Source organism: Scylla paramamosain, chromosome 45 (genome assembly GCF_035594125.1).
Source record: "Scylla paramamosain isolate STU-SP2022 chromosome 45, ASM3559412v1, whole genome shotgun sequence".
Taxonomy (NCBI): Eukaryota; Metazoa; Arthropoda; class Malacostraca; order Decapoda; family Portunidae; genus Scylla; species Scylla paramamosain.
In genome coordinates, this window is record NC_087195.1 from 3,792,501 (window position 1) to 3,820,000 (window position 27,500).

The 27,500-nt window shown below is 41.4% G+C and overlaps 1 protein-coding gene across 3 annotated transcripts in view; it reads right to left on the bottom strand.

The window, feature by feature from the left end:
* The window catches only part of LOC135094282 (knirps-related protein-like), a 144,489-nt gene that overhangs the window by 373 nt on the left and 116,616 nt on the right, over positions 1-27,500 (bottom strand). For 2 of the 3 annotated variants that reach the window (XM_063994265.1, XM_063994264.1), the window contains 3 exons: positions 5,168-5,246; positions 3,557-3,708; positions 1-1,729 (listed from right to left, as the gene is read on the bottom strand). The exon at positions 1-1,729 is cut by the window's left edge and continues 373 nt beyond it. In XM_063994265.1, the coding sequence (XP_063850335.1) occupies positions 877-1,729; positions 3,557-3,708; positions 5,168-5,245 (1,083 nt within the window). In that variant the 5' untranslated portion in view covers position 5,246 and the 3' untranslated portion in view covers positions 1-876. Of the gene's footprint in view, positions 1,730-3,556; positions 3,709-5,167; positions 5,247-24,306; positions 25,996-27,500 lie in introns of those variants that run through there. The other variant, XM_063994263.1, reaches the window with a different exon arrangement.

Below are 27,500 nucleotides of genomic sequence, written 5' to 3' on the forward strand. Positions count from 1 at the left end.
GGACGTAAGGCCGACAATAGCCTCGAAAACAAGTCAAAATTAGTCATTATAAACGTTTAAGAATTACAAACGTCCACCTCTTCAATTTTTTTTCCGAGTATTTCTTTCTAATCTCCGTGTTTACTATTCCCTCTATTTATTATTATTATTACTATTACCATTGCACTTCTGGGTTGATTCCCGTTTTCTCCACGCCCCGGCCTCCATTTTCTCCAGCCCGGCCGTGGAACACCTTGCACAGGGGGGGGGTAAGGGGGGAGGCACGGGGAGGAGGTGGGGTATTTGTGGGGGGGAAGGAGGAGGGGATAGAGGCGAGGGAGGAACTGGGAGCTGATAAAGGGGAGAAGGAGGAGGAGGAGGAGGAGGAAGAGGAGGAGGAGGAGGACAGGTAACAAAATAGACAGGTGCGATAAAAAGGTATAGACAGATGGACAAATGTGGTGGCTACCGGAAACTCGGGACAAGTAAGGGAGGATAACAGTACAAGTGTGGATAGGTGGAGGTGTGGAGGAGGTGTGGAGCTGTTGAGGTGAGGTGGAGACAGGTAAAAAATGTAGGTATTGTCACACCTCTTGATTGATTGTGTCCTCAGGTGAAGAGGAGGAGGAGGAGGAGGAGGAGGAGTGGCAAGGAATAGGGACTATTGAAGAAGGGAGGAGCAAGAGGGAGAAGGAAGAGTAATGCTGAGGAAATGGAGGGATGAGAGAGAAATATGAGAGGGATGGGAGGAGGAGGAAGAGGAGGAGGAGGAGTAATAGGAGGAGACTGGAAACACGAGAGGGTGGAGGCGAGGCAGGGATGGGTGGGGCAGGAAGGGGCACTTGAATGGGGGGAGGGGTGAGGAAGGGGCAGTTTGTACCATGGGGGGCGGGGTCCTCACGCCTTGGTGGTGAGGTCCACGGGGGTGGGGGGCGTTTTAGTGACGGTGGGCGGGGAGACTGGGGGCGACACGGGGGTGGAGGAGGCCAGGGGGGGCAGGAGGCGTTGCCGCTTGACGCTCAGGTCCATGGGGGCGTCCTGCTCTGGGGCGGGGGCGGCCTCCCACACCCGGGGGCTGAGGGCGTGCGGGCCTTCACCCAGGGGAGAGTCAGCCACCCGTTTCCTGGGGCAGGGGAAGCCGAGGGGGAGGGCAAAGGGGGGCAGGCCGAGGGGGGGCGGGGCGAGTGGTGGCGGGTACTCAAACATGGGGCGGGTTGGCGAGGCGGGGCCGCGGGGACTGCTGGAGGAGGGGCGGTCCTTGGGGGGGCTCTGTGGCGGGTGGGGGCGGGGCACGGGGGGCACGAGGAGGGAGGGGGCGAGGCCTGGGTAGAGGGGCAGGGAGGGGTAGAGGCGGGAGTAGAGGTGGGAGGCGTGCAGCAGGGACAGGCCGGGGTGCAGGCCGTACAGAGACAAGCCTGCCGCCGCCGCCGCCGCCGCCTCCCGCCGCCCCCCGCCGCCCTCCTCCTTGCCGGACACCTTGCACAGCTCCACCTCCACGCTGCCCTCGGACGCGCAGCTCTCCGGCGAGGACATGAGCGGTGAGTCCATCTTGCCCTCGTCCTCTGACTTGGAGGGCGACAGGGCGGGCATGGAGGCGGGGGACAGGGAGAGAGACCCCGCCAGCCCCCCCGGCAGGTGTCCCCCTGGCCCGCCACCCCCTCCCCCGCCCCCCTCCAGCCCCTTGGAGAGCTGGGACGCCTGTTCCTGCAGCAGGCAGTGGATCTTGAACCAGTTGGAGCGGCGGCCGTACCTGTCGCGGAACAACAACAACAAAAGATACATGAGTTAACTTTCCTCCAGCATTCTCTCCTTCCCACTCCCTTCTCCTCCTCCTGGTCCCTCCTCCTCATTCCTCCCTCCTCACCCTCCTCCTTCCCAGTCCCTCTTCCTCCTCGCCCATCCCTGCCACACCCTGCCGCCGCCCTGTCACATCCTTTCTGCCAAACTATCCCCACTAAACTCCCCAGCCTTCCTACACTTACTGTCCTCCCGTCACACTGTTCCCTGCACACTCATTGCTACACCCTCCTATGCTACCCTGCTATAATACACGCCCTGGCACGCTCCTCTCCCTTCTGTCTATACGCTTATCCTTTTATCTCTGCATTATACCCACCTTATTCTCTTTGTCTTTCCTCTTGCCCTCGTCTTTCCCGCTGTTTTGAACCTACACCCTCTTCATCTTTACACTCCTCTCTCCCTCTCCCTCCAATGTACTACACCCTTTCCTTCAGCGTTCTAACCCCACTGCTTCCCCTCCCCTTCCTTTCTACACCATCCCAACCTTTCCTAAACCCTCCCATCCCTTCCCACCTTTAGATATCAGAAAATTGCTTTAGTTCTTAAGCTAAGCAAGCCATGACCACCAGCTTATGTCCCCACAATGGTGAGCTAACTTAACCTCACCCAGTGCATGAGAATTCGCAGGTAAGTAAAGGTCATAGTAGGAAAAAGATGCATTATATAAACAGCTCCAAGATCACGTGGCAAATAAGTCACCCTTAGTATGGAGCTTTGTTTACTTTCCCCCCCGTCAGAATGTGTAAGAGCCTAAGTGTCCTTTTGCAGATTGAAAGCTCTGGGTGAAATATGAATGTGAAAGTAAATCGCTACCCTTGTTTGGCGCGTTTCCTGAATATCTCAATCTGTTATCGATGGCTGTGCTGGAGTTTGGGGCTAAAATATCACCGATTTATCATACAAAAGTTTATACAGTGACTCCCACAGGCACGGGTAGTATTTATGTCGCATCTTCCAAGGGCTAGTACTATTGTTGCTGTTGTTACTATTACTACTGCTGCGAGAAGAGAAGGAGACGAGGAATAAAAGAATGATAGTGTTGATGATAGTTATGGTAAAGATGAGTTAAAACAATGAAAGCAGTAAGTGGAAAGCAGGCACGAGAATAATACTAAAAACAGCAGAATAAGAAGAAGAAACAATAAAGACGTGAACAATGACAAGGATGATGATAAAGGTTCTAATGGAGATGGAAGACGAAAGATAAAAGATTCGAGACAAAAAGAGAAACTGAAAAGAACAATGGAAGGGAAAAATAAACACAAAGCACAGGTAAATTTAGAACACAGGTGTAAGAGAAAGCAAACCACCAGTCACTTATGCCCCAAACAAGCAAAAAAATAAATAAATAAATAAAAAATAATGGAGCAATGGTAGAGAAACAAATAAATAAATAAATAGAAAACGCTAGTTAATTTAGAGTACAAGTAAGAGAAAGGGAAAAAACAAGCAAGCGATCACGAACTACCAACTCGCCCTAGGAAACCAAATAAAGACCACAAAGCGAAAAACTGAAATAAAGAAAAAAGGAAGGAGAAAAAACAAAAACCTAGACACAAATAAACTTAGAGTGCAGATAAGAAAAAAAAAAAAGAAAAAGCAAGTCACCAGCTACCAGCCACTAACAAACCCTCAGAAAACTAACAAAGGCCACAAAAAGATAGAAATAAAACAAAACGAGAGAAAAAAAATGAACAAAAAGCACAGTTATAAGAACAAATCACCAGTCACCAACCACAAACACGCCCTCAGAAAACAAAGGCCACGCATTCCTCACCTTGAGCCGCTCTTGGACATGCCCACCATGAGGCACTTCCGGAGCCTGCACGCCTTGCACGAGGTTCTGTTCTGCTTGTTGATCACGCACTGCCCGCCGTTCTTACACTCGTGCACTTGTGACAGATTGTTGTACGTGCGGCCGAAGAACGACTGGGAACGGGAGGAGAATGTGTTGATTAGAAGAGCAGTGAAAACCTAACATAACAAAACCTAACCAAACCTAAAATAACCTAACATAGTTCAACCTAACCTAACCTAACATGTTGATTAGAAGAGCAGTGGAAACCTAACTTAACATAATCTAAATAAAACGAAATCTAACCTAACTTAACCTAACCTAACCAAAACATAATCTAACTGCAAAAAGAACGTGTTAAATACGACACCAGTGAAAACCTAACCTAACTTAACTTAACCATAACGTAACCTAACTGGGAAAAGACCGCGTTAATTGGGACAGCAGTGAAAACTTAACCTAATCTAAGCAAACCTAAACAAAACCCAACCTAACTTGAACTACCCAAAACCTAACCTAACCACCGTGGGAAAAGAGCATGCTAATTGAGACAGCACTGAAAACTTAATCAAACCTAACCGAAATGAATGTATCAATTTGGAGAACAATGAAATCAGAGGCCAAATTACCTGTGATAACTTACCTGGCAGTGCTAATTCAGGTGACTACGAGTAAACTTTATTGACACAAAAAGATAAGGATTTTCACGTAAGGGAAATGAAAACAACGACTAGACAGAACATGAAGGTGTCACTTAGAAGAACAGTGATAGCAGTAACAACAGTAACAGCTCACCTGCCGCCGCTAATACAGGTGACTAAGGTGTATTGGCGCGGCAAGGTGAAAAGTCTCAAGGTAGAAAAATTAAAACGCTGGGATGTTTTCTTTAGAATGAGGGAGACGAAATGGGGAGTGATAGGAGGGTGAGTGAGAGAGAACAGGGTGAGTAAGGGTGAATGGGAGGTGAGAGAAGAATAAGGGAGCAACGAAAGGGATAAACAGAAGATGATACAAAAGTCATAAGAACTTGAAAGGAATGAGTAGAAGAATGAGTAATGATGAATAAGAAGAGAGGGATAAAGGAACGAACGATAAGGATACAAAATAAGTGTAAGTAGACGTTGTAAATCACAGGAACGTACGGAAAGAAATGAAAGATGAACGATAAAAAAAAATGCGAAGAGGAACGAAAGAGAAACGATAAGAATAAAAAGAAATGTGAGAAGATTTTTATTGCAAATGACGTTGTAATAGTCACAGGAACAGGCAATGAACAGAAGACAACCTGGAGTAATGGAGCGAGAGAGATGAGTGACTGACTGAGTGAGTGAGTGAGAGGGACCGTGAGAGGAAGCATTAGGAAGGATATTTACGAGGGAAGAGATGAGTGGTGATGGGAAGTGATGGGTAATGAGCGCTGTGTGGGAAGATAAGAGGAAAAACAGACCAATAACAAAGAAATAACAGTGTTTACGGGAACGTGATGGGGGCAAACAGGGGGACGTGATGGTGTGATGGGGGGGGGGGGGAGGAAGAATCATAATAGCGTTTAGTTGTCAAGATGAATGTGTCCTCGTGTGTAGGGCGTCTCACCTTGCATCCCTCACAGGTGAAGGCCCCGAAGTGGAAGCCAGCAGCGGGCTCTCCACACACCTTGCACAGCTGGTTCATCCTGCAGGAGGGAGAGAAAGGGTTGTATGTTAGTTTTCCTCCTTCATCGCCTCCATTATTTGTCTTTCACTTGATTTTTTTTGACATACACTTTTTTTTGGTAAAGAATAAAGGAGTTTTGTTTTAGTGGAGAAAAAGGGAGTTTGTCTTGCTTTCCTTTCATCTTCGCCTCCTTCACTCCCTCCTTGAATCCCTCCTTCATTTATATTTTTCATTTTCTTTAGTTATTGAATTATACATTATTTCTCATTGTGTGTGTGTGTGTGTGTGTGTGTGTGTGTGTGTGTTAGTTTCCTTCCTTCGTCGCTTTCTTCATTCCCTTCCTTCATCACTATTTTTCACTTGTTTTCTTTCTAGTTATCGAGTTTATACATTTATCTATTCATTTATTTATTTATTTGTATATGTAAAGAAGTGCGTGTTAGTCTCCCTCCTTCATCTCCTCCCTCGTTTACTTCATTATTACCTTTCTCCTTCATTCATTCACTATACACGTAAACAGGTATTCTTCATTACCCCCATTCATTCTTTTTCTTCCTTCCTTCTTTCTTTAGTTTCCTTTCTCATGTAGGAAGGAAAGAAATAAAGAAGAATGTGTCAAGTTGTCTTCTTTCCTCCTTTCCTTCCTCGTTTTCCTTTTTTCTTTATTTATTCATTCCTTCACGTCTCCCTTCTTTCATTAACGTCTCTTGAATTCTGTTAGGTATTTTCTTTCCTTCCTTCATCCATCCACTCCTTTATTCCTTCATATCCTTCCTCCGTTTTATTTTACATTCTTTTTTTAATATCTCTTCATTCATCCTTCCCTTCCTTACACATTCATTCCTTCAGTTACATCTCTGCTCGTATTTTCTCCATTCATTCAGTCCTTCCTTCCTTCCTTCCATCCTTCTTCCATTCAGCCCTTCCTTCCTTCACATCCTTCTTTCATCACCCATTTATTCCCTCCTTCACCTACTCACTGTGTTTCATCTCTCTCTTCTTTCACTCCTTCCTTTACAATTTCCTTCATTTACTCCTACCTTCCCTCTTTCCTTCTACACTTCCTTCATTGCACATTCACCCCTTCATTCCCTTCTCCTCCCTTATTTTCTCTCGCATTCCTCCTAATATTTCCGGCATGCCAGTCTCTTTATGCTACCAGAATCTTGCTGAGGTATTCCAGGCACATAGTTTTCCATTCATCCTCCAATTATTAATAAACATCTTTCTTTTCCAGGCAAGCGAGGCAGGCATGTGGGCGGAATGCATAAGGAATCAGCTGACCATTGCGAGAAAGAGGGAACGCTGGTAAAAAATAAAAATAAATAAATAAAAAGGCAGATTTTAACTACATGAAGACCTTCTGGGTAGGGAGGAATGTGTGAGGGGCTGATTGAACAGGTGTTTGTAAGGTGATTTTGTGATGATTCTTAAGTGGTGTTTAGTTGTAAGTCGTAAAGGAAGTAGAGTCTGGTGTGGCAAGTTTGATCCTATTCTGGTTGGAAAAGTCGGTGATTCTATAAGTGAATTTGTCAGATCTGGTGTGACAAGGGTTAATTAACGACAGGAAACTTCATCCCTTTTTCCGGTAAACTCTGGAGCTCCCTGCCTGCTTCTGAAATTTCCTCCTTCCCATGATTTAACTCTTTCAAAAGGTTTCAAGACGCTTATCTTTCAATTTTCGACGATTCTCTTGATGTCTCTTTTGGGACTGGCGCATAAGTGGGATTTTTTTTTTTCGGTTTTGTTTCCCTTGGCCAGTGACACTTACGTAAAATAAATAAATAAATAAATAAATAAATAAATAATAAGGGAGTGATTCTAAATGATGCTCCGGTGATGCTTAGCGGCGAAGACTAAAGGAATTGTTCAGATTCTAATGTGACAAGCTTCAGAATCCGGTGACAAGGCTTCATTAATTGCAAGTGATTAAGTGATCCTCCAGTGATGCTTAGATGTAAGGAATAAAGAAATCAGTCAGAATATCGTTTGGCAAGCTTCAGAATCTGTCATGACAAAGCTTCACTAACAACAGGTGATCCTAACGTGACTCTAAGCTAATTCTCAGATGACGTTTAGCTGTAAATAATGAAGGAAGCACCATCACGTGTGCCAAGCTTAAGAATCCAGCTTAATAAACTTCAAAATCTGATATAACAAGGCTTTACAAATAACAAATGGTTCTTAAATGATTCCCAGGTGATTCTCAGGTAAACAATAAAGCAATAAGGTAGAATCACACGCAGTACCTCAAGGGGAGCTGCCATCTCTATCTTGACACAGGTGCAAATTAATATATACTAAGGTACAATTGTGGCTAGATGTCAAGTAAGCAACCCCCCTCCCCCTCTCTCTCTCTCTCTCTCACTGCCTCTACCTTCCGTGTTCTCTCGTTTTCTCTCACTCTTAAGGCCTCTGAACCACTGACAATCTCCGCACACGAGAGGAAGTGATTTGAACGCAAGGAATTAGTGGGATTAGTGAAAGCAGCAATAATACCCAAGATGAAACACGACTGGAGAGGGAGAAAGCGTGAGGAAGAGTGGAGGAGACGAGGCTAAGAGTGAAGTTTAATTGCAGTCATAATTCATGACACCTGGAAATTTGTTGGCTATGTTGGTTGACTCTCGCGGTTCATTTAGTGATGCTTTTCTGAGTGGCATTTTTCTGAGAGTTGTCTTTTATTTTTTTTTTGTTTTTTGTTGTTTTACGTGTCTCTCGGTTCATTTAGTGTTGCTTTTCTGAGTGGCATTATAAACAGTTTTCTTTCTTTTTTGTTTTGTTTTACGTTTCCTTGGTTATCTCCCGTGATATGTAAGAATAAAGCAAAACAAGGGAATAAGGGAAATAAGGAAGAAGAGGATGATGAATAAAGAGAAGTTTGTGAGTTTTATGTCTGAAGAAATGGCAGATTGACAGTGATATTGTAAGAACCTTTCATTTTTTTTTTTATGTTCTCCCTTGACCAGCCTTCTTGACATAAAAAAAAAAAAACACGCAAGGGAAGAAATATTATCAAAACTTATAGAAGAAAATGATGCAAAAAGAGGAATTAACGTGTTTTCAACCTGATAAATAGAAAAAAAACACGCAATAAAAAAAAACACGAGAAAAGAAAAATTACCGAGTTTTTAGTCTGACAAACAGAAGATTCTTAGCTCGCAGGACACAGGACAGATAACCCACCAGACACAATGGAAATGGACGTGCTGTACTGCTCCACCACTACCAATGACTGCCACGCATGCAGCAGCCCCCACAGGCACCAAGATAGCCGAGAAAGTAGGAAATTTTCATAAAGGTACCAAAACTTCTCATGCGCGTCCCAGGAAGGCGCCCAGACCAGACCACCACAGCATCCCAAGTCTGTGATGTTGATTGCCTCTCTGAATGTCCCTTTGACCTCCTCCTCCTCCTCCTCCTCCTCCTCCTCCTCTTATTTGTCACCTCAATTTTCTAATGTATCTTTTGTGTCTTATTTCTCCTCCTCCTCTTCTTCCTCCTCCTCCTGTCGCATAGAAGACACCTGCAAAACCAAGGGGAGGAGTGGAGGAGGAGGAGGAGGAGGAGGAGGAGGAGGAGGAGGAGGAGGAGGAGGAGGAGGAGGAGGAGAAGGAGAAGGAGAAGGAGAAGGAGAAGGAGAAGGAGAAGGAGAACGAGGAGGAGGAGGAATAAGAAACAAAAGATGCATTAGAAAATTAAGGTGACAGATGGAGGAGGAGGAGGAAGAGGAAGAGGAAGAGGAAGAGGAAGAGGAAGAGGAGGAGGAGGAGGACAGAAGAACAGACGACCAGGGACTCCTCTTTGCTTGCATCCAGTGTCTCCTGCTCCCCGTGGCGCTGAGGAGCATAGCAAGACAGTGATCGCGTCTGGCAGTCCCGCCCAATGCAAGCCAATGAGGGAAAGCCACTGTACCTGCAGAAGCCGAGCGTCACCTTCGTGGAGGCTTAATGACACAGGTAATACAGGTCATTAGTCCCTCACCTGCTTAAGACACGGTGTTTAATTAACCCTTTGATTTCTATTTGGTATGTTTTTCCTTAATTTCTATTCACCTTGAGGCACCTTTTCTTGTTCCACAGCCACCTCCAATCTTTTAACTGGGTAGAAATTGGAAAATCTATTGTTTGTGTTTCCTTTCTCTCTCTTGTAGATGCTTATAAAGATTTCATGCCTTACTTCTGGTGTTGTTAATTGTTTCGTATTGCACTGAAAGGGTTAAGGTTCTGATGGTCGTTATTCATTATACTTTTCTCAATGTTATGTTTTCAGTGTGTTATTTGCTCAAAAACTCTTATTCTTTCCTCTTCTTCTTCTTTGTCTTATTAATCTGCTTTTATATGTTGTCGCCAATATCTTCTGTCTTGTGTCTTTTTTCATTGTTCGTTATTTCTTTCTCAACATTCAAAATTTGTCTTTTTGTTTTCTTGAAACTCTTGGTATTCTTTTCGTTACCCATTATTCCTATCTTAACACTCGTATATTCACAGCTTATCTATATTTTCTCAGAACTTTTGAAATTATTTTCTTAACATTCTTATATCAATAATTTACCATCCTTTACTCACAACTCTTGAATTTACCCTTCTCTCAAACGCTTATTTATTTATTCTTGCATATTTTACAATTTTCTCCTTAACTTCATTGTCATTCTTTGTTTACACTATTACAACCTTTCTTTTAGCTTCTTTGTTTCACCGACCTTATTTTCCCACAGGTAAACTCATGAGCTTTATGAAACAGAGGAGACGATTCATCAAACACAAACAAAAGGGGAGGAAGTGAGATGCGACCAGCCAGCAAATAATAATAGTCGTATTTGAAGCGCCGGTGAGCTACAGGTAATACAACGACAAGTATTTTAAGGACGTAATAGGCGAGTGTCAAATAAAATCACTTGCAACAGAAAGAAATGAGGAGACAAAAAGACAAACGGCAACAATAGAAGTGCAATATTTTCCAGGTGTTCACAAGTACTAAGTCACCAGGTACAGGTAGAGCACAGGTGTTTTCAAGCAATCAGTTTTAGGACAAAGAGGAGAACATCAAATCAAATCTCTTAAAATAGAAAGAAATGTGGCGAGATCAAAAGACAAACAATAATGGAAGTACAATTATTCCTCAGGTGTTCTTAATCAAGTCACAAGCAACAGGTGAGCCACAGGTGTCCTAAAGCGAAAGAAGAATCAAACAGGTATCTTTTAAATGTGATAATAAGGCGAGATGGCCCAGGTGAATGCACAGGTATTATTTTTCAGGTGTTCACAAGGAAGTCACAAGCGAAACAGGTAAGCCACAGGTGTTCTAGAGCAAGGAAGGAACAAACAGTGATATTTCCGGATAGCAATGTGGCGCGGTGACCCAAGTGAGTGTACAGGTATCACTGGGGAAGCAGGGAAGGCAAGGCAAGGCAAGGAAGGGTCCACACGCTACCTGTTCGTACCTGGCGAGTCGGAACCTCACCTGGAACTGATAATATCGTACCAAAGCGCGCGAATTCGGACAGGTGTGCCTTGAAACGTTGTACCTGGTAATTTCTGATGCCGACGATACCAATGTCTAAATAATTTTCTGCTGGTGATAATGGCGATAATTCCACGTACTTTCCTTACCTGTGTTTACCTGGGCGACGCGGGTTTGTGAGCGAGTTTACCTGGTGATATTAGTGCGATACTGTTTAATGTCCGCCGTGCGTGGTGATTGCGTGTGAGTGTGTGTGAGTGCGGTGTCGTGGCGGGTAGCGTGGTGTTCTCCGTGGTTTGGTGTGCCTTGGTGACGCTTGGTGACGCCCGTGTTGGTCGTCACAGTTGTTTTAGTGATAAAGAGCCGTGTTTTCTGCTGGCTGTTGTGATTTAGCTAAGAGGCGTGACTCAGATCCTGGCTTCCCGGGGTTTTCAGGGAATTTTCTTGTCTGTTTTTGTTTTTGTCCTTTCTATTATTATTATTATTATTATTATTATTATTATTATTATTATTATTGTTGTTGTTGTTGTTTTTGTTCCCCTTCTTCTTATTATTATTATCATTATGAATGCATCAATTGTGCTACTTATTTATTTTTATTTTGTCTTTCTTTTCTAATCTGTTCGTTGGCTTATATAGATTTTTAGGTCACATCATAAGAAAGACGACTGTTTGTTTGATTGCCTGGTATTTGTGTGTGTGTGTGTGTGTGTGTGTGTGTGTGTGTGTGTGTGTGTGTGTGTGTGTGTGTGTGTGTGTGTGTGTGTGTGTGTGTGTGTGTGTGTGTGTGTCAGGCATTTCCCGCGCACATAATCCAAGAAAGCCAATATGTTTTACATTTAATTTTTCCTCATTTATTTTTGTATTGTTTATCATTATAATTATACCAGGATGATTTGCAATGTAAAATTATACTTGCTATTTGCTACCATAATAATCAGACTCATTTGCATACCTTGTGTTAATTATGCTAATTGGACGCCTCTAGTTATTTGATTTTTTTTTTCTTGCATATAACTAATGGTTTCTAATTAAATTATTACCGAAATTTAGTTTACTTGTTAATATTACTTTCAGTTGCCATTTTTCTGGTTAATTAATTCATGTAGTTTATAGTTCAGCTTTTTTTACTCTCGTCTAATTGAACATTTTTTCTCTCTGGCTTCCTCTGATCATGTTATTACTGGAATTTAGTCCACTTGTTTATATAATCGTTAGTTGTTCTTTTATGATTTTCTTTATTCCTTTCTTATTTAGTTTTAATTTTCCTTTAGTATTTTTTTGTTCTCTTCCTTTGTTTTTTTCTTGTGTTACTTTCCATTCTGTCTTTTCCTTGTTCATGAAAGACTGCATTTAGTCCTTTCCATTTCACTTCTTCATATTACTTTTATTTATGCTCTTATTTTATCGTATACTAAACCTTTCTATGTAAAATTTAACACAAGGGAATCAGACGGTGAAAAATAAACACCAGCAGCACCACCACCACCACCACCACCACGAAAATATCATTTAATTCTTTACATTTCCCTCGACCACATTACTCATTTCCGATTTCTTCTTGCATACTAAAACTTACTGGGTCCTCGTGGCTCGGTGGGCAGAATCATGAACTTCATCTATGCAAAACTCAATACAGAAAAACCAGAAGATAGAAAAGGTAGAAGATTAGACCACCACCACCACCACCGCTGTGACCTTTCCCTCAATCTCTCACTCCTATCTACCACACATAATCGGAGCTTCACCCAAAAGTTTCAGTGCCAGTGAAGTGAATCGGAACATAAGCTTCGCCATAAAGACTCCAATGAACAGTGTCTCGGTGTCATTTGAACGGAGGAAGCCGAGGCAGTGAAACGTTACACCTGAGGCACCTGGAGCAGCGAACACGCCGTTACCTGCAATAAACTCAATAAGGGCAACCACTGGGAGACTGGCGAAGGTGGGGTGCACGAGAATATAGTAAAAAATAGTAAAAAAAAAGTAAATGAAGAGAAATGAAAGTAAGTAAGGCAATCTTTGTGGTATTTAAGGACTGGGAATAGTGAGCCGGACAGAAATATAATACTAGATAAAATAAGAAAGAGCAAGAGAAAAAAATAATAGACAAAAATAATAGAAGAACAAGAGAAATCGTGAAAAATGGATAAAGAATAAGAAGTAAGGAAAATTACAAAGAAACATGTAAATGAGAGAAAAAAAGCAAAAAAAAAAAGAAATAAGACTAAGAAAGGTGGTATTTAAGAACTGAAAATGGTGGGTCAACGTAAACATAATAGAAAACAAGATAAAACAAGAAAAAAAGAGAAATAAGATTAAACAAGACGATGGTGGTATAGAAAAAAGAAATGACACAAGAAATAGATTAAAAAAAAAAAACAAGAAAAAAATACAAAATAAAACCAGACACTCTAGATAGTATTTAAGATCCACTAACATAATTTTTTGTGCCTTAACTCTTTCACAACAAAAAGCAACACTTCGCAGCAAAACGAATGAAACCTTTATAAGCATATACAAGAAAGAAGAGTAGAAAACGGAATAGACCTTGCATTTTTGTCCATATAACGTCTCAAAATGTACCAAACAGCAGAGACAGAATGAAGTAGCGTAAACTCACCTGGGCAAAAAATAAAACAAAATAAAATAAAATAAAATAAATAAATAAAATAATAATAATAATACTGATATCAGGTATTTCCAGGTGAGTCTCTGGAATGATAAAGAAAATGCTACTTCAATTTTTACTTGGGTGTTGGAGAGTTCGACGTGAGGAATTTATGATAATGATCTGGAGTGGGATTAGTGCAATTTTTATCTGGGTGTTGAACAGATTGGCGTTCGGGCGAGAGAGAGAGAGAGAGAGAGAGAGAGAGAGAGAGAGAGAGAGAGAGAGAGAGAGAGAGAGAGAGAGAGAGAGAGAGAGAGAGAGAGAGAGAGAGAGAACAGAGTAGGATTTAAGAGAGATTAAAGAAAATAAACACAAAAGAGAAAAATAAAAGGAAAACTAAAAAAAAAAAAAAGAAAAGTCAAAGAAAAAGCACAGAAAATTGAAAACCAGAGAGAGAGAGAGAGAGAGAGAGAGAGAGAGAGAGAGAGAGAGAGAGAGAGAGAGAGAGAGAGAGAGAGAGAGAGAGAGAGACCTCCAACACTCACAAAGCTCCTTATTTATCTCTTACGGTCCGGTTTGTGTGACATTTTTTTGCTCTCTCTCTCTCTCTCTCTCTCTCTCTCTCTCTCTCTCTCTCTCTCTCTCTCTCTCTCTCTCTCTCTCTCTCTCTCTCTCTCTCTCTCTCTCTCTCTCTCTCTCTTTTATCTCGATCTAACTTGGATTTGTCGTCCGGTCGATGTCCATTCTTGTGTGCACTTGAAGACTGCAATACGTACACACGCAATACGCACACGTTCTCCCCTGTGTGTGCGTTTTCCCGTTCACTTCAAACGTACACACACCCGCAGTGACATTTGAGTACTTATGTATATATTATTTGGTGTGTCTTGTGTTAGTGAATGAAGGAAGAGGGGTGGAGAGAAGAGCCGGGTGGAGGGAAGGAAGTGGAAGGAGAGAGGGACGGGAGAAAAGGAGGAAGGGAAGGAAGGGAGGATAATAGCTGGGGTGGAGAGAGGGAAGTAGGAGAGAGGAATAGAGGGAAGGAAGGAAGAAAAAAGGAAAGGAAAGATATGAAGCATAGATAGATAGGTAGATAAACAGTCGGTAGAAAGAAACAAGGAAAGAAGGTATGGAAAGGAGAAAAAAAGGAAGGAATAAAGGAAAAAATTAAGAATATATATTGAAGAAGAAAAAAAGTCAAAGAAACGAAGAAACAAACAACAAAAAAACAACCAATTAAAAAGAAAAAAAAATTCTCAACAGAAAAAAAGAAGGAAAATGGAGGAAGGAAGAAAGGGATGGAGAAAGGAAGGAAGAAAGATTGTTTTCATACATATTTGCATACCACGTCTCGCATATAGAAAAGCTGACATTCCTTGTATACTCTTAAGGCAGCACAAGGTATTAATTGTACTAAATGAACGCTAATAGAACTCCAAGTACAATTAACTACTTAAAAAAACTACATGAATATTACTACCTTAAACTTTTCTCCCCCTTTCGACCTTCCTTCCTTCCTTCCTTCCTTCATTTTGTATCTTCTTTTCACACTACCATTACTATTATTCCCTTCTCTCGTTCACCCCTTTCCTCCTTACTTTTCTTCTTTTTCTCTTTCTTTTCCTCTTGTTCTACTTGTTTCGTTTCTTCCCTCCTTCATTTCATTCCTAACTTCCTTTCCTTTCTCAATTATTTTTACATTCCTTCCTTTATTCATTCTTTCTCCTACTTCTTTCACTTCATATGGGGTTTAATATTTCTGGCACTACTACTACAACTGCTTCTACTACTACTACTACTACTACTACTACCACTCCCACCACCACCACCAACCCCATACTAATCTATATGCACTAAACTTCTCAAGGAAACAGAGAACATAAGCTAAACCATTGTAGTTTCAGACTGAGGGGACATTTAGTGCTTCTATAAACATCCGCCAACATTAGTACACATTTGAGGGGCGGCGGGAGGGGCACACGAACATACAGACGCATTAACATTACCTGGGCAAATAAAGGTGGCATAAACATCTTGGTATAACTTATTTTAATTGCACCTGTGTCTTGTTTTTGCACCAGGAGTGAGACTGAGAGAGAGAGAGAGAGAGAGAGAGAGAGAGAGAGAGAGAGAGAGAGAGAGAGAGAGAGAGAGAGAGAGAGAGAGAGAGAGAGAGAGAGAGAGAGAGAGTCCTTTCCAACACATCAGAAACACATTAGCGTGAGAAATCCGACAATGACGCTAAATGTTAAACTAGGTTACCGTTTTCTTTGCAGTGTATCGCGTTTTCTTTCAGGTTAGACTTTTATTTCCTTATTCTCTTCTTTTACTCTTCCATTATCAAACAATTTATCAACTGTATGTCGAAGAGGATTAAGATTAAGAACAAGATGAGAATGTGTAACTCTCTCTCTCTCTCTCTCTCTCTCTCTCTCTCTCTCTCTCTCTCTCTCTCTCTCTCTCTCTCTCTCTCTCTCTCTGTCGCTAACAAGACTTTCCTGTATCGTACCTTCCCTCTCTTTTTACTTCCTTTATGTTAATTTTTATCACCTTCTTCCTCCCCTTTCTACATTCCTTTTATTTCTTCATTTCCCAAGTACCCTTTCATATTCTTTCCTAATTTTATTTATTTTGAATATTATTAGTCTATTTACAAGTATCTTTTCTTTCCTCTTCCTTCCTTCCTTTCTTTCTTTCCTTATTCTTTTTTTTTATACTTCCGCTCTCCTTTCTTCTCCATTCCATTGTTTTAATTTAGGCGCTTTTTGTCTCTTTATAAATGTTGATTATGTTCTTTCTTTCCTCCTTTCCTTCCTTTCTTCCTTGCTTTATTCCTCATCTTTCATTTTCCTTCCTTCCTTCCCTTCCTCCTACTTCACACTTACCCTCTTCTCTCCTCCCCTTATTAAACTTTCCCTGTCTCCTTCCCTTCCTTGTTTTCTACCTTCCTTGCTCTTTTTCTTCCATCCTACTTTTTTTATTTTCTTCCTTTCCTTCCTCTTTTTCTTCCATCCTTCTTTCCTTTCTTCCATCCTTCCTTCTTACCCTCCCGTCCTTCCTTTCTCTCCTTCCCTTGTTTACCTCCTTACAGGTAGCCCCTCCTTCCCTCCCTCTATTTCTTTACCTACCTCATCCATTCTTTCTCCTCCTCTCCCTCCCACTCCCCACTCACTCTCCCTCTCTCCCTCCCTCTCTCCCTCCCCTCTCCCTGACAATCTTCTTCCGTCAGAATTACCCATGATGACTCAGCGATACATTTTCAAAACACCAAATTGGATTATTCACCTGGATGCCTTTTTTTTGCCAATTAGCACCAGGTGGAGGCACAGGTAAGGTGTGGGTATCTTTTTTTTTGTTATTGTTTTACTTTTTTGGGTGTCTTTTTTTTTGTGGTTTGCTTGTTGTGGTTTGGGGGTAATGGTTGCTGTTGTTGTTATTGTTGTTGTTGTTGTTGTTTATAGTTATTATTATTACCTACTAAGGCATCAAATCTTCAAATATGAAACACAAACACACACACACACACACACACACACACACACACACACACACACACACACACACACACACACACACACACACACACACACAACCCCCGTAACTCACGCCAAACACGCCAAACACGCACAAAGCACACGCACACACCAATTAGTGTAGTGCACACACCACCACCATCACCATAACGTACACGGCTTCGTAAACGCACACAACTCACCATACACACACATTACGAGCGCGTCATTAACATACACACACACACACACACACACACACACACACACTAACATACGTGCGTGCTCCCCGCCGCACGACACACGCACGCGGCGCCCTTCCAGTTCACCTGCGGATCTTTAATTAATGGCCAGGTGAGCAAGGTGACCGTGGAGGAATATTTACATAGATACATTCATACACCCCCCTTTCCAGGTACACACAGGTAAATTACACAACAGGTACACCGAAGGTACACTCCCCCCTTAAGAAACCTGTGAAATCATACATATTAATACTGTGTTCTTACCTATACATATGCAGTTATACATATATTCTTGTGTTGTGTTTCTTACGTGGATACTTATAAATGGGTGTGTCATCTTGTGATTTTACGAGAGAGAGAGAAAAGCTGTAATATATAAATGTCAATAACGAAAGTAGTTTATGAGTAAAACGTAAAAAAAAAAAAAAAAAAACATGTGTTCTTATCTGTAAGTAGCTGTATTTTTTGTTCGTGAAAAGAGGACTTGTCAGAGAACGAGACATGGAAGGATAAAAACTAGACCAGCTAAATGGCACTAAGATAAAGTGTACTGAGAAAAAATGTGTTCACGTCAATTACTATTATAATTATTGTTTATATTATTATTACTATTATTATTATTATTATTATTATTATTATTATTATTTATTATTATTTATTACTATTTGTTTCTTTCTTTATTTACTTATTTATTTGTTTTTTAGGTAAATATTTGCAAGAAAAAATAAGAAAATACCTAAATTCTACTATGAGAAACAAGGAAAGAAAACAAAAAAAAATAAGAATCATTTACATTAGCAACAAACCAAAACGGAGGAGATAAATCCCACTACAGCTCACTAACCAACTATTCAACTAATAAACTAACTGAGAAAACACAAATACTAATGAATCTCTACGAAAAAAAAAAAAAAAAAACATCAAGGCATACTACTCACAATATTTCTTTTAATACTTAGTCACAATATACAGTACAGCATCAGTTCTTCTATGTAAAGACGTGATTTGCTAATGAGGAAGGAAAATAAGAGAAAATATACCAATTTCTCTATATACCACAGAAAAAAAAATATGAGACAAGAGTAATATTTATTTTGCCCTCAAGGACTTATAATAATATGATTTTTTTTTTTTTATTTTAATAACTGCACAAATTTCCAGCAAGGTGTGAAGAGTATGCTAAACCTCACTCGTTATGTTTAGCTACTGGCGATGGAAGGGCGAGTGTTGCAGTGTTGAGAGCACAAGTGTTGTAGTGTTGAGCTGCAAATGCCCGCTTACTGAATATTACAAGCTCAAGTAATTTTTTTTTTATTATTATTATTTTGATCTTTTAACGTTATTTATGGCCCAGTTATCTCATTTTATTTATTATAATTTTTTTTTTTATGTGTAATCGTTGCCTTTTTTTAATTTTTTACTGGTAAGATGTTGATGCCTTGTGGAATTAAAAAGAATATAACAGAAAAGTAATAATAATGATAATGATAATAATAATAATAATGATAATAATAATAATAATAATAATAATAATAATAATAATAATAAGAAGAAGAAGAAGAAGAAGAAGAAGAAGAAGAAGAAGAAGAAGAAGAAGAAGAAGAAGAAGAAGAAGAAGAAGAAGAAGAAGAAGAAAATAATAATAAGAATGAGAATAATAATAATAATAATAATAATAATAAGAAGAAGAAGAAGAAGAAGAAAAGAAGAAGAAGAAGAAGAAAAAAAGAAGAAAAAGGAAATATCATTATTATTATTATTATTATTATTATTATTATTATTATTATTATTATCATTATTATTTCGATCACATACCATTGATCACTACAAGTCCAACTTCGTATCAGCAAAAGGAGCACGAGATACAATAACATTTCAAACCCAACGAGAAATCAACTAAACACGAGAACAACGCAACCTTCCTCTGCCCGATGCCTTAGTAGCGAGTGTCCGACGGTCGCTCGTCACACGGAGAAGAGAAGGAGGAGGAGGAGGAAGAGAAGGAAGAGAAGGAAGAGAAGGAAGAGGACTACATATGACACCATTCCAACCTTTGTCTTAACCACCACAATGACTGTTCGTTTGAGAGAGAACCACCCGCATTAGCAGCATACCGCTAACACACACACACACACACACACACACACCACACACACACACACACACACACACACCACGACCTCTCCGTCACTCACTTTCTCCGTCTCTGATTCGTCCGGACACACAGGAAAGGCCAACCAATGGACGCCAACTTGGGAGTCCGGTGACAGCCAATCGAGTTTAGCAGGTAAGCATTGCGTCATTACTGTCAACACGAGGTGACGAGAAAGTCCACGCCGCCTTCAAGATAAGAAGGTTTTCGGGTGCCCGCGCAAACTCTGATCCTGCCGGGGTTGGGGTGGGGGGGGTCGTAGGGAGGCTGTTTCCTGTGGGGGTTTACAAGATTTAAGGGGTGTGGGTCATATTTCGCTTCCTGTGTGGACTCTTGGGGCTTGCATGGATATGGGTCTTTGTTTCCCGTGGGACTTTTTTGGGGGGGTTCATTAAGTTATATTCTATTTCCTATGGAGTTTGTGTGTCTGGGGACTGATGGGGTGTGGGTCTTCTAGGACTTTCCGGGGGTCCTTGATGGTCTGTGGGTCTTATTTTGTTTCCCCTGAGAGTCTCTAAGATATTTATGGAGCATGGATTACATTTAAGTTCCTGTAGTATTTTTTTAAGGGGCTTCACTGGTTCATACTCTACCTCCTTCAGGACTCTGTGGGACGCTCTGGGGTGCTGATGGGGCGTGGGTCGCATCTCCACGAGGCAATATTGATGTCTTGTCGGTTGAAGGGGTGTGTCACTTTCTTGTATAATATTTTGTGGGGTGCTTAGGGTCTGGGTGACATTTTTACTGGGCTGTATTGGTGCTTTGTGAAGTGTTGAGCGTGTGTGTCTTATTCTGTTGAGGTGCTGATGCTGTGGTGAGTGGTTATGGGTGAATATAATGACTAATAGGCCTCTCTGGAATTCCTGACCTTAAAAATTCATCGATATTTGTAGTTTTTTATCTGTTAGTTAGGTTAGGTTTGTTTATTTAGTTAGCTGTAAGAGAGAGAGAGAGAGAGAGAGAGAGAGAGAGAGAGAGAGAGAGAGAGAGAGAGAGAGAGAGAGAGAGAGAGAGAGAGAGAGAGAGAGAGAGAGAGAGAGACCAATAGCCAGCCAGACAGCCAGCCAAACAAACAAACAAAACAAACAAGACAAAATAACCATGGAAAAAAAAAAACATACAAAAAAAAACAAAACACACCAACACACCAACGAACACACAAAACCCAAAATAATAAAAACCAAACCCTCCCACACACACACACACACACACACACACACACACACACACACACACACACACACACACACATACATACATACACACGCGTCTTCATCAGGCACAAGGATATAAAGAACTGAGAACACAATAACACAATTACGGGTGAAGCTTCATCTCAAAAAGGCGCGAAGCAATGAGCGGTTTAACAATGTAAGAATGACCGCTAGGAGGAAAAACACGAAGCAAAAGGAGAAATATGTTACGTGTTATGCATCCGCTCTCCAAACGTGTCGTGGTCATAAACAGAAATAATAAAGATATAAAACGGTGCCCGAAGTTGAAGTTGAAGGCGTAGAGGTTAACACATATGCAGGAATCAATAAAATGGAAACGAAGAAGGTTGGTGAAGAAATTTAGTGTGAGAGAAAGAGAGAGAGGGAGAGAATAAAAAAAAGCAGGTATTAAAGACGAAGGAAATTGGAGAAGAGGGTTAGAGAGAAGGAAGAAAATATGTGGGAATTAATAAAAATTGAGATGAAGAGACGATGGAAGTCAAGTTTAGCGTGAGAGACAGAGAAGGAAACAAAAAAAGGAATTAGAAGAGAAAGAGACGAAGGAAAATTGGAGAAGCTAAAAAGAAAGAAGAAAATATGTAGGAATCATCAAAAATAGAGGCGAATGAAGCTGGAAGAAAGGGAAGGAGAGAGAAGAAAAGAAAAAAATCAAAGGAAGGACAGATTAGCTTGATAAAGTGAAAGAAATGGAAGAGAGAGGTGTGCAGGAAAGTGCACGAAAAACTGTGATAAATGAGGGGAGACAGAGAGATAAGAAATATAAATTGATAGGAACAGAGAAGATTAATAGATAGAAAAAAGGAAAGAAATTGACATAAAAATAAGATAAAAGCAGATAAATACCAGAAATTGAGTTAAGTAGAGAATACAAGATGGAAATAAAGGAAAAATAAAAAAAATAAATAAGGAAAAGGAGAGAAAGTGAGAGGAAGAAAGAGACATACATACACGTATAAGGAACAGGAGAAACTGATAAAGGCAGGAAGGAAAGGATAGAAAGACGAAAGGGTAAAGAATAAAATAAGAGGAAAGGGAATAAAACATAACATATAGCAAAGAAATAAGGAAGGAAGCACATATAGTTAAAAAATAAGAAGGAAAGGAAATAAAACGTTGAAAGTAGCAAGGAAGAAAGGAAGAAAAGAAATACAGTGAAGGAAAAGAAGGAAATAAAAGGAAGTATGAATAAAGGATGGAAACACAGGCAGAGAGAAGGAAAGGAATGAAAGGAAACAAAACGTAAGATTGACCAAGTCCTTCCCTCTGACTTAAGGAGTTCTTCAAGGGGGGAATCCTTTTCTTAGTGTATAATGAGAGATACCGCGTTGTGTGACTCTTTTTGTTCTCTCTCTCTCTCTCTCTCTCTCTCTCTCTCTCTCTCTCTCTCTCTCTCTCTCTCTCTCTCTCTCTCTCTCTCTCTCTCTCTCCCACAAGTCACCTCTACCGTTACCTGTCCGGTGCAGGTATTCAATGGATTATACAGGTAAATGAATAGAAATAGCGGCCGGTCTCCTCTTATGGTCCACCGGATATGTGTCCTGCATTGCTCTCTCTCTCTCTCTCACTCTCTCTCTCTCTCTCTCTCTCTCTCTCTCTCTCTCTCTCTCTCTCTCTCTGTACTGTACAACCTTTTATTCTTCCTTCCTTTCTCTTTACTATTGTTTTTTTTCGGTTTTCCCCCTTTCTCACTTCATTTTTCTACTTCCTCTGTTTTTTCTTGTGTTATTTCCCTTTTTCCCTCTGTTTTTGCCAGTGTTTGCCCTTTCCCTAGCTTAACCCTTCTCTCTCTCTCTCTCTCTCTCTCTCTCTCTCTCTCTATGAGCATTACCTCTTTTTTGTTCCGTTTCAGTTAATATTTGTCTTTTTCCAGCTCCTCTCTCTCTCTCTCTCTCTCTCTCTCTCTCTCTCTCTCTCTCTCTCTCTCTCTCTCTCTCTCTCTCTCTCTCTCCCCCACATTCACACGCAAGGGTCATTCCCATAAAGTACAATTTGGATGGAAAAAATCGTGGAGAATTGAAATCTGTCTCATTTCAATAACATGTATTTTGGATAACTTTCTATCCTTTTACTGAAACTTCCCTTTTATTTTAATATACAAGATTTTGGATAAGTTGTTGTCATCAATGAAATCTCACAGCTTGGATTTTTTTTTTTGGGGGGCGGGAGGGGGTATTGCACTGAAATCTCTCTTTAATTTCAATATATTATACCTTCGATAACATTTTCGTATGGGAGAAATCTCTTATTCATTTTTTTTTAAGTACAGGTTGGATTACTGTTTGCTATTACGTTGAAATTTCCCTATCACTTCTATCCTACATCATTGGCATTGCGTTGAAATCTCCCTTTATTCTTTATAAAATACAACTTGGATAGCTTTCTGGTGTCACATTGAAATCTCAACTCTATACAATTGAACTTAAATAATTTTCTGACATTATTTCTACACATAAAGTACTGCAACTTGGATAACTTTTAGGTATTGCATTGAAATCTCCACAATTTTATCCAGGACAGGTTGGGTAATTTTCTTGGGTCGCCTTGAAGTCTCCCCGGGGCGGCGCGAGGGAGGCTGGTGGTGGTGGTGGTGGTGGTGGTAGTGGTGGTGGTGGTGGTGGGTCAGATTATATCGATATGGGAACACGGCTGCCGCTCAGCTTCTGGTCTTTGGGTGTTATTATTTTCCCTTTCAACGTTATCATTTTCTCTTTCGTTTGTGGTGGCTTTCCTCTGGCTTTGTTGCTGCTTTTGGTTTATTTGTGCTTCTTAGCTTTTCTATTTTTTTACTTGGTTTAACTTTTATTTTGGTGCTTCTCTTTATATTTTCTTTTTTTCGCTTTTTTTGTTAGTTTTATTTTGATGTTACAGTTATTCTTTTGTGTGTGTGTGTTACATTTTCCTCGTTTCTAAACTTATTTAAAGTGTATCCTATGTGATATTATATTTTTTCATTTTCAGTATCACAGATTTTTAAGGAATTTCCCTTTATTTTCAGTATTTTCTCCCTCTAATTTCACTTATAATTTCACAAGTGACTTTTGCCTTCAAACTCCATTACACAACAATTACAGCTGCTATAATTTCTTTTTTATATTTTTGCCCAGTATTTTTGTCCCTCTGAAGTCTTGAGTATTAAAATTTATCTCGTGATTTTTCTCCTTAAGACTAAGTGTGGCTTCTAATTCATAGAGCTGTTAACTCCAAACGAGAAAATGTTACGATATGAGCCACTTAATACAATATCTGCTTCATTTATCTGCCTCACCTTCTGCATCAAATTGAACATCGCATCACCTCATCGTTACCTTTACATATACTTGTTAACTCGCAACGAGAAAATTTGACGATAAAAGCTCCCTAATACAATATCTCCTTCATTTATCTAACTCAACTCGTAGAATGGATTTACCGCTAGCATAAATTCCTCCTTACTTTCATGAGCCCACCTTAAATCCTGCCGCCCGTTATTGCGAGGATAACTTGATAACTTGATCATTTCTACGGCCTGAACTCCAATAACTTTTATGATCATGACCAACATTAGTCCTTCCATTATTTCCGAGTCAATATCTGTCGCTAACAATATGACGAGACAATTTGCTAGTTCCCAACACGAGGACCTCCAGCCTTTTTCTATTTTATATAATGCCTGGATGCGATGTAGGCAATTTTGTGAATGTGATTTATGCATTATTTAAGATTTCTATTATCGATAATATCTATTGGTGATTTTATCGGCGGGTAAACTGTCAGTATCACCTCATTATCAAACTGCCCATGGCTACTGATCCAATCTCTCCCTCTCCCTCTCCCTCTCTCTAAACATAAAAATAAATTAACAAGAAAACTCAAACAACTTACTTGATAAATATGAGATTATCTTGTTTCCTTCACGTTCTTGACTTTGGCGACTCCCCTCTGGCAGGAGCAGCAGCAGGAACAGCAGGAGCAGCAGCAGCAGTAACGCCAGCACCCTCAGCAACAGCACCACCAGAGCCTGTAGCAGCAGCACCGGGGGGTCTGTCTCGGTCTTGCTGGGGCTTCTAAATGAGCGCCGTCCTCGGAAGAGAGGCAACCGTGTTCTGAGTTCTAGATCTTGACGATTCCATAACACTTCAAAATTTTCCTAGTTCATGTAGTTTTTCTTTTCTTAATATTTTCTTTTCCGTGTCCTTAAAAACTTAGAACGTGGGATATATATCAATTATTTATCTCTTGTTTCTATTCCCTATTCACCTTCATCTTGATTTTCTGTTATACGTCAGTGTTTGTTTTCCGCGGTGACTTTCCTTCTGTCCACGCAGCTTGATAGATTACAAGACGCACTTTTTACAGGATGGTCAAGGCGAGTTACCTGAGTGCCTGGGGTGGCGGAGGAGGGGAGGAGGGCCAGGGACAGCAGGGGGATGGTGACAGGGCGCCAAGGTGTCAGGGTGTCAATCAATCCATGTTCTCCTGAGTTCACAAGGGAGATAAGAATGCAAATACGTCTGGAGAGGAAACCAGAATCCAAACACAGAATCCGAACTTAACGCCACGATAAACTCAAAGAGCGGCGTTCCGTAGGGCAGGAATCCTCTTCTCCTCACACACTTAATTCAAAAAGGGTTCACTGAGGTTCCAGCGCGAGGTTCAGGTTGCGGTGTGAGGTGCACTAGGATAACAAGCTTCCGTATTGTCCGCGGCGGGTGTGACGGAGTGGCGACGGAGCGAGGTGGAGGAGTAGGAGGAGGAGGAGGAGAGGAGGGGGAGGAGGGAGGTAATGAGGCTGACAGACGTACGCTCTGCCCGCCTTCAGCCAACCAACTGAGAGCGTTTGCCTTCCTCCTCACCTTCCCAGCTTATCAGGGTCACCCCACGCCAGGCACCGCACTTCCACTCACCTCCGCTATCGCACCTCAACCCGCTCCAGTGAGGTTGACAAGGGATGCAGGGCGCTGTGGGGTTGTGCCGAGGGGTTTACAGCCGGGGTGCCGCGTGGAGTATCTGGGTGGGGTGGCTGGGTGGGTATATGCGATGTTGAGCGTTTCAGCGTTTGAGCGTTCGCTGAAACACACACACACATACACACATACACACACACACACACACCCTGCGGCTTTACCACTCCCGGGGAATCTTCACAGCGGGAAAGACGTGTATTCTCGCCCCTATAACACTGCGCTACACTGCCCATTTCACCATGCCGCCCTTCCCTCCCTACCTACCCGCCCAAACAGACGTAGGAAGCCGCACAGGGCACCGCAAACCATCACCCTTATTCTCCTGCACATAAGACTTAAAATGAGGGCATAGGGAAGATTCCGGTTAAATCTTTGGACCAATAGTAAGCAGGGAACCGTATGTAGGCGTGGTTGAGTGCGGATAGCTCACCCTCTTATTGGATGGCATCTTCACCCTCGGGGGAAGGTGAGGGGGGGAGAGGGACGGAGGGGGAAGGGAGAGGGCGAGGGCTTAGGAGCAGAGGGGGAAAGGGAGTCAGAGAGGAGTGGATGAGAGGGGTGAGTGAGGTATCCAGTGCTCACCTGCCGCTCACGTGTGGCAGGTTGATTACAGGTGATATTGTTATTGGGGGTCTGATGGTCTGGGCTTGTGTGATGAGTTTTTCTTTTTTTTTTCAGGGTAATTGAGTTAAGAAATAAATGGAATGTAGGTGAAAGGGGAGCGTTGTGTAGTGTGTGTGTTGATTGTGTTGGTTGTTTGAATGTATTTATGGTTTGTAGTGTTTAAAATACATATTCTTGTTTTTTTTTTTATTGCGATTCCTATCTATTACTACTACTACCACTGCTACTACTACAACTACTACTACTACTACTATAACACACACCACACACCAACACACCAACAAACAAACAAACAAACAAACAACCCTACCCACAAACCACAAACCTGGACAACAACGATGAAGAAATTAAACGAACGAGACGAAGAAGTAGCCAGGAAACGAGAGAGAGAAAAAAAAATAGGAAAAAGAAGCGAGAGATGAAGAAACCAGAGAGAGAGAGAGAGAGAGAGAGAGCATCTAAGGTAAAGATTTCCAGTGAGACAACCAGGTGACATCGTAACCCTGAAGTGTCTATTGTATGCAGATGACTCGAGATGTTTACGTGATAGGGGAGCAGCTGTGTCGGGGCGATTTGACTGGTGGGACACGCGCTGCCTGGCTGCCTTCCCCCTGTGACATAAACTGACATAAAGAAGAGTGTAGCAAGGAGTGGTGATGGAGGCCAGGAGGAGGCAAGAAGAAGGAGAGATGGAGGAGGGAAGAAGGAGAGATGGAGTAAGTAAGGAGGATGATACCTGGAGGGAAGGAGAGATGGAGGCAAAACAGGAGAATGAGGAGCTTTGCAGGGAAGGAGAGGTGGAGGGAAGGAGAGATGGAGGAGGTAAGAATGAGGAAGTCTGGACGGAAGGAGAGATGGAGGAATTAGAGAAGAAGGACTGTTACTAATGGAGAATAGGAGACAAGGAGGAGTAGAAGCGATGGAGGAAAGGAGGAGAAATGGAGACAGCTAGCAAGGAATGGAGTAAAGGAAAGAAGAATAAACGAGGAAAGGTCTAAAGAAGAAGAAAAGAAGAGACGAAGAACAGGAGAGAAAAGAGAGGCCTAAAGAAAAGCAGGAGAAATGGAGATCAAGACAAAGAGGAAGAGGAAGAAGTAAATATAAGGTACAGAAGAAAAAAAAGATAGTTGAAGGGGGAAAGTACGAATAATAATGAACAGAAGGGAAGAAGATGATCAAGAAGAGGGAAGGACGAGTAATAAAGAAGAACAGGAGAGAAAGAGGAGTGACACTGAACGAATAAAGAAAAGAGGTAGAAAAAAATAATGATGATAAAGGACAGCGAAGAAGGAAAGAGGATGAACAAAGTGTAGATGAAGGAAGTGAAAGAGTAGTGAAGGAGAAAAGAGTGAAGAAGAGAGGATAAAGAATAAAGAGAAGAAGGAATGGTGATGAAGAACAGAGTGAAGAAGAGAGCATAAAAAATAGAATGAGGAAACAGTGGAAATGATAAATAACGTGAAGAAGAAGAAGAAGGAGAGGAAAACA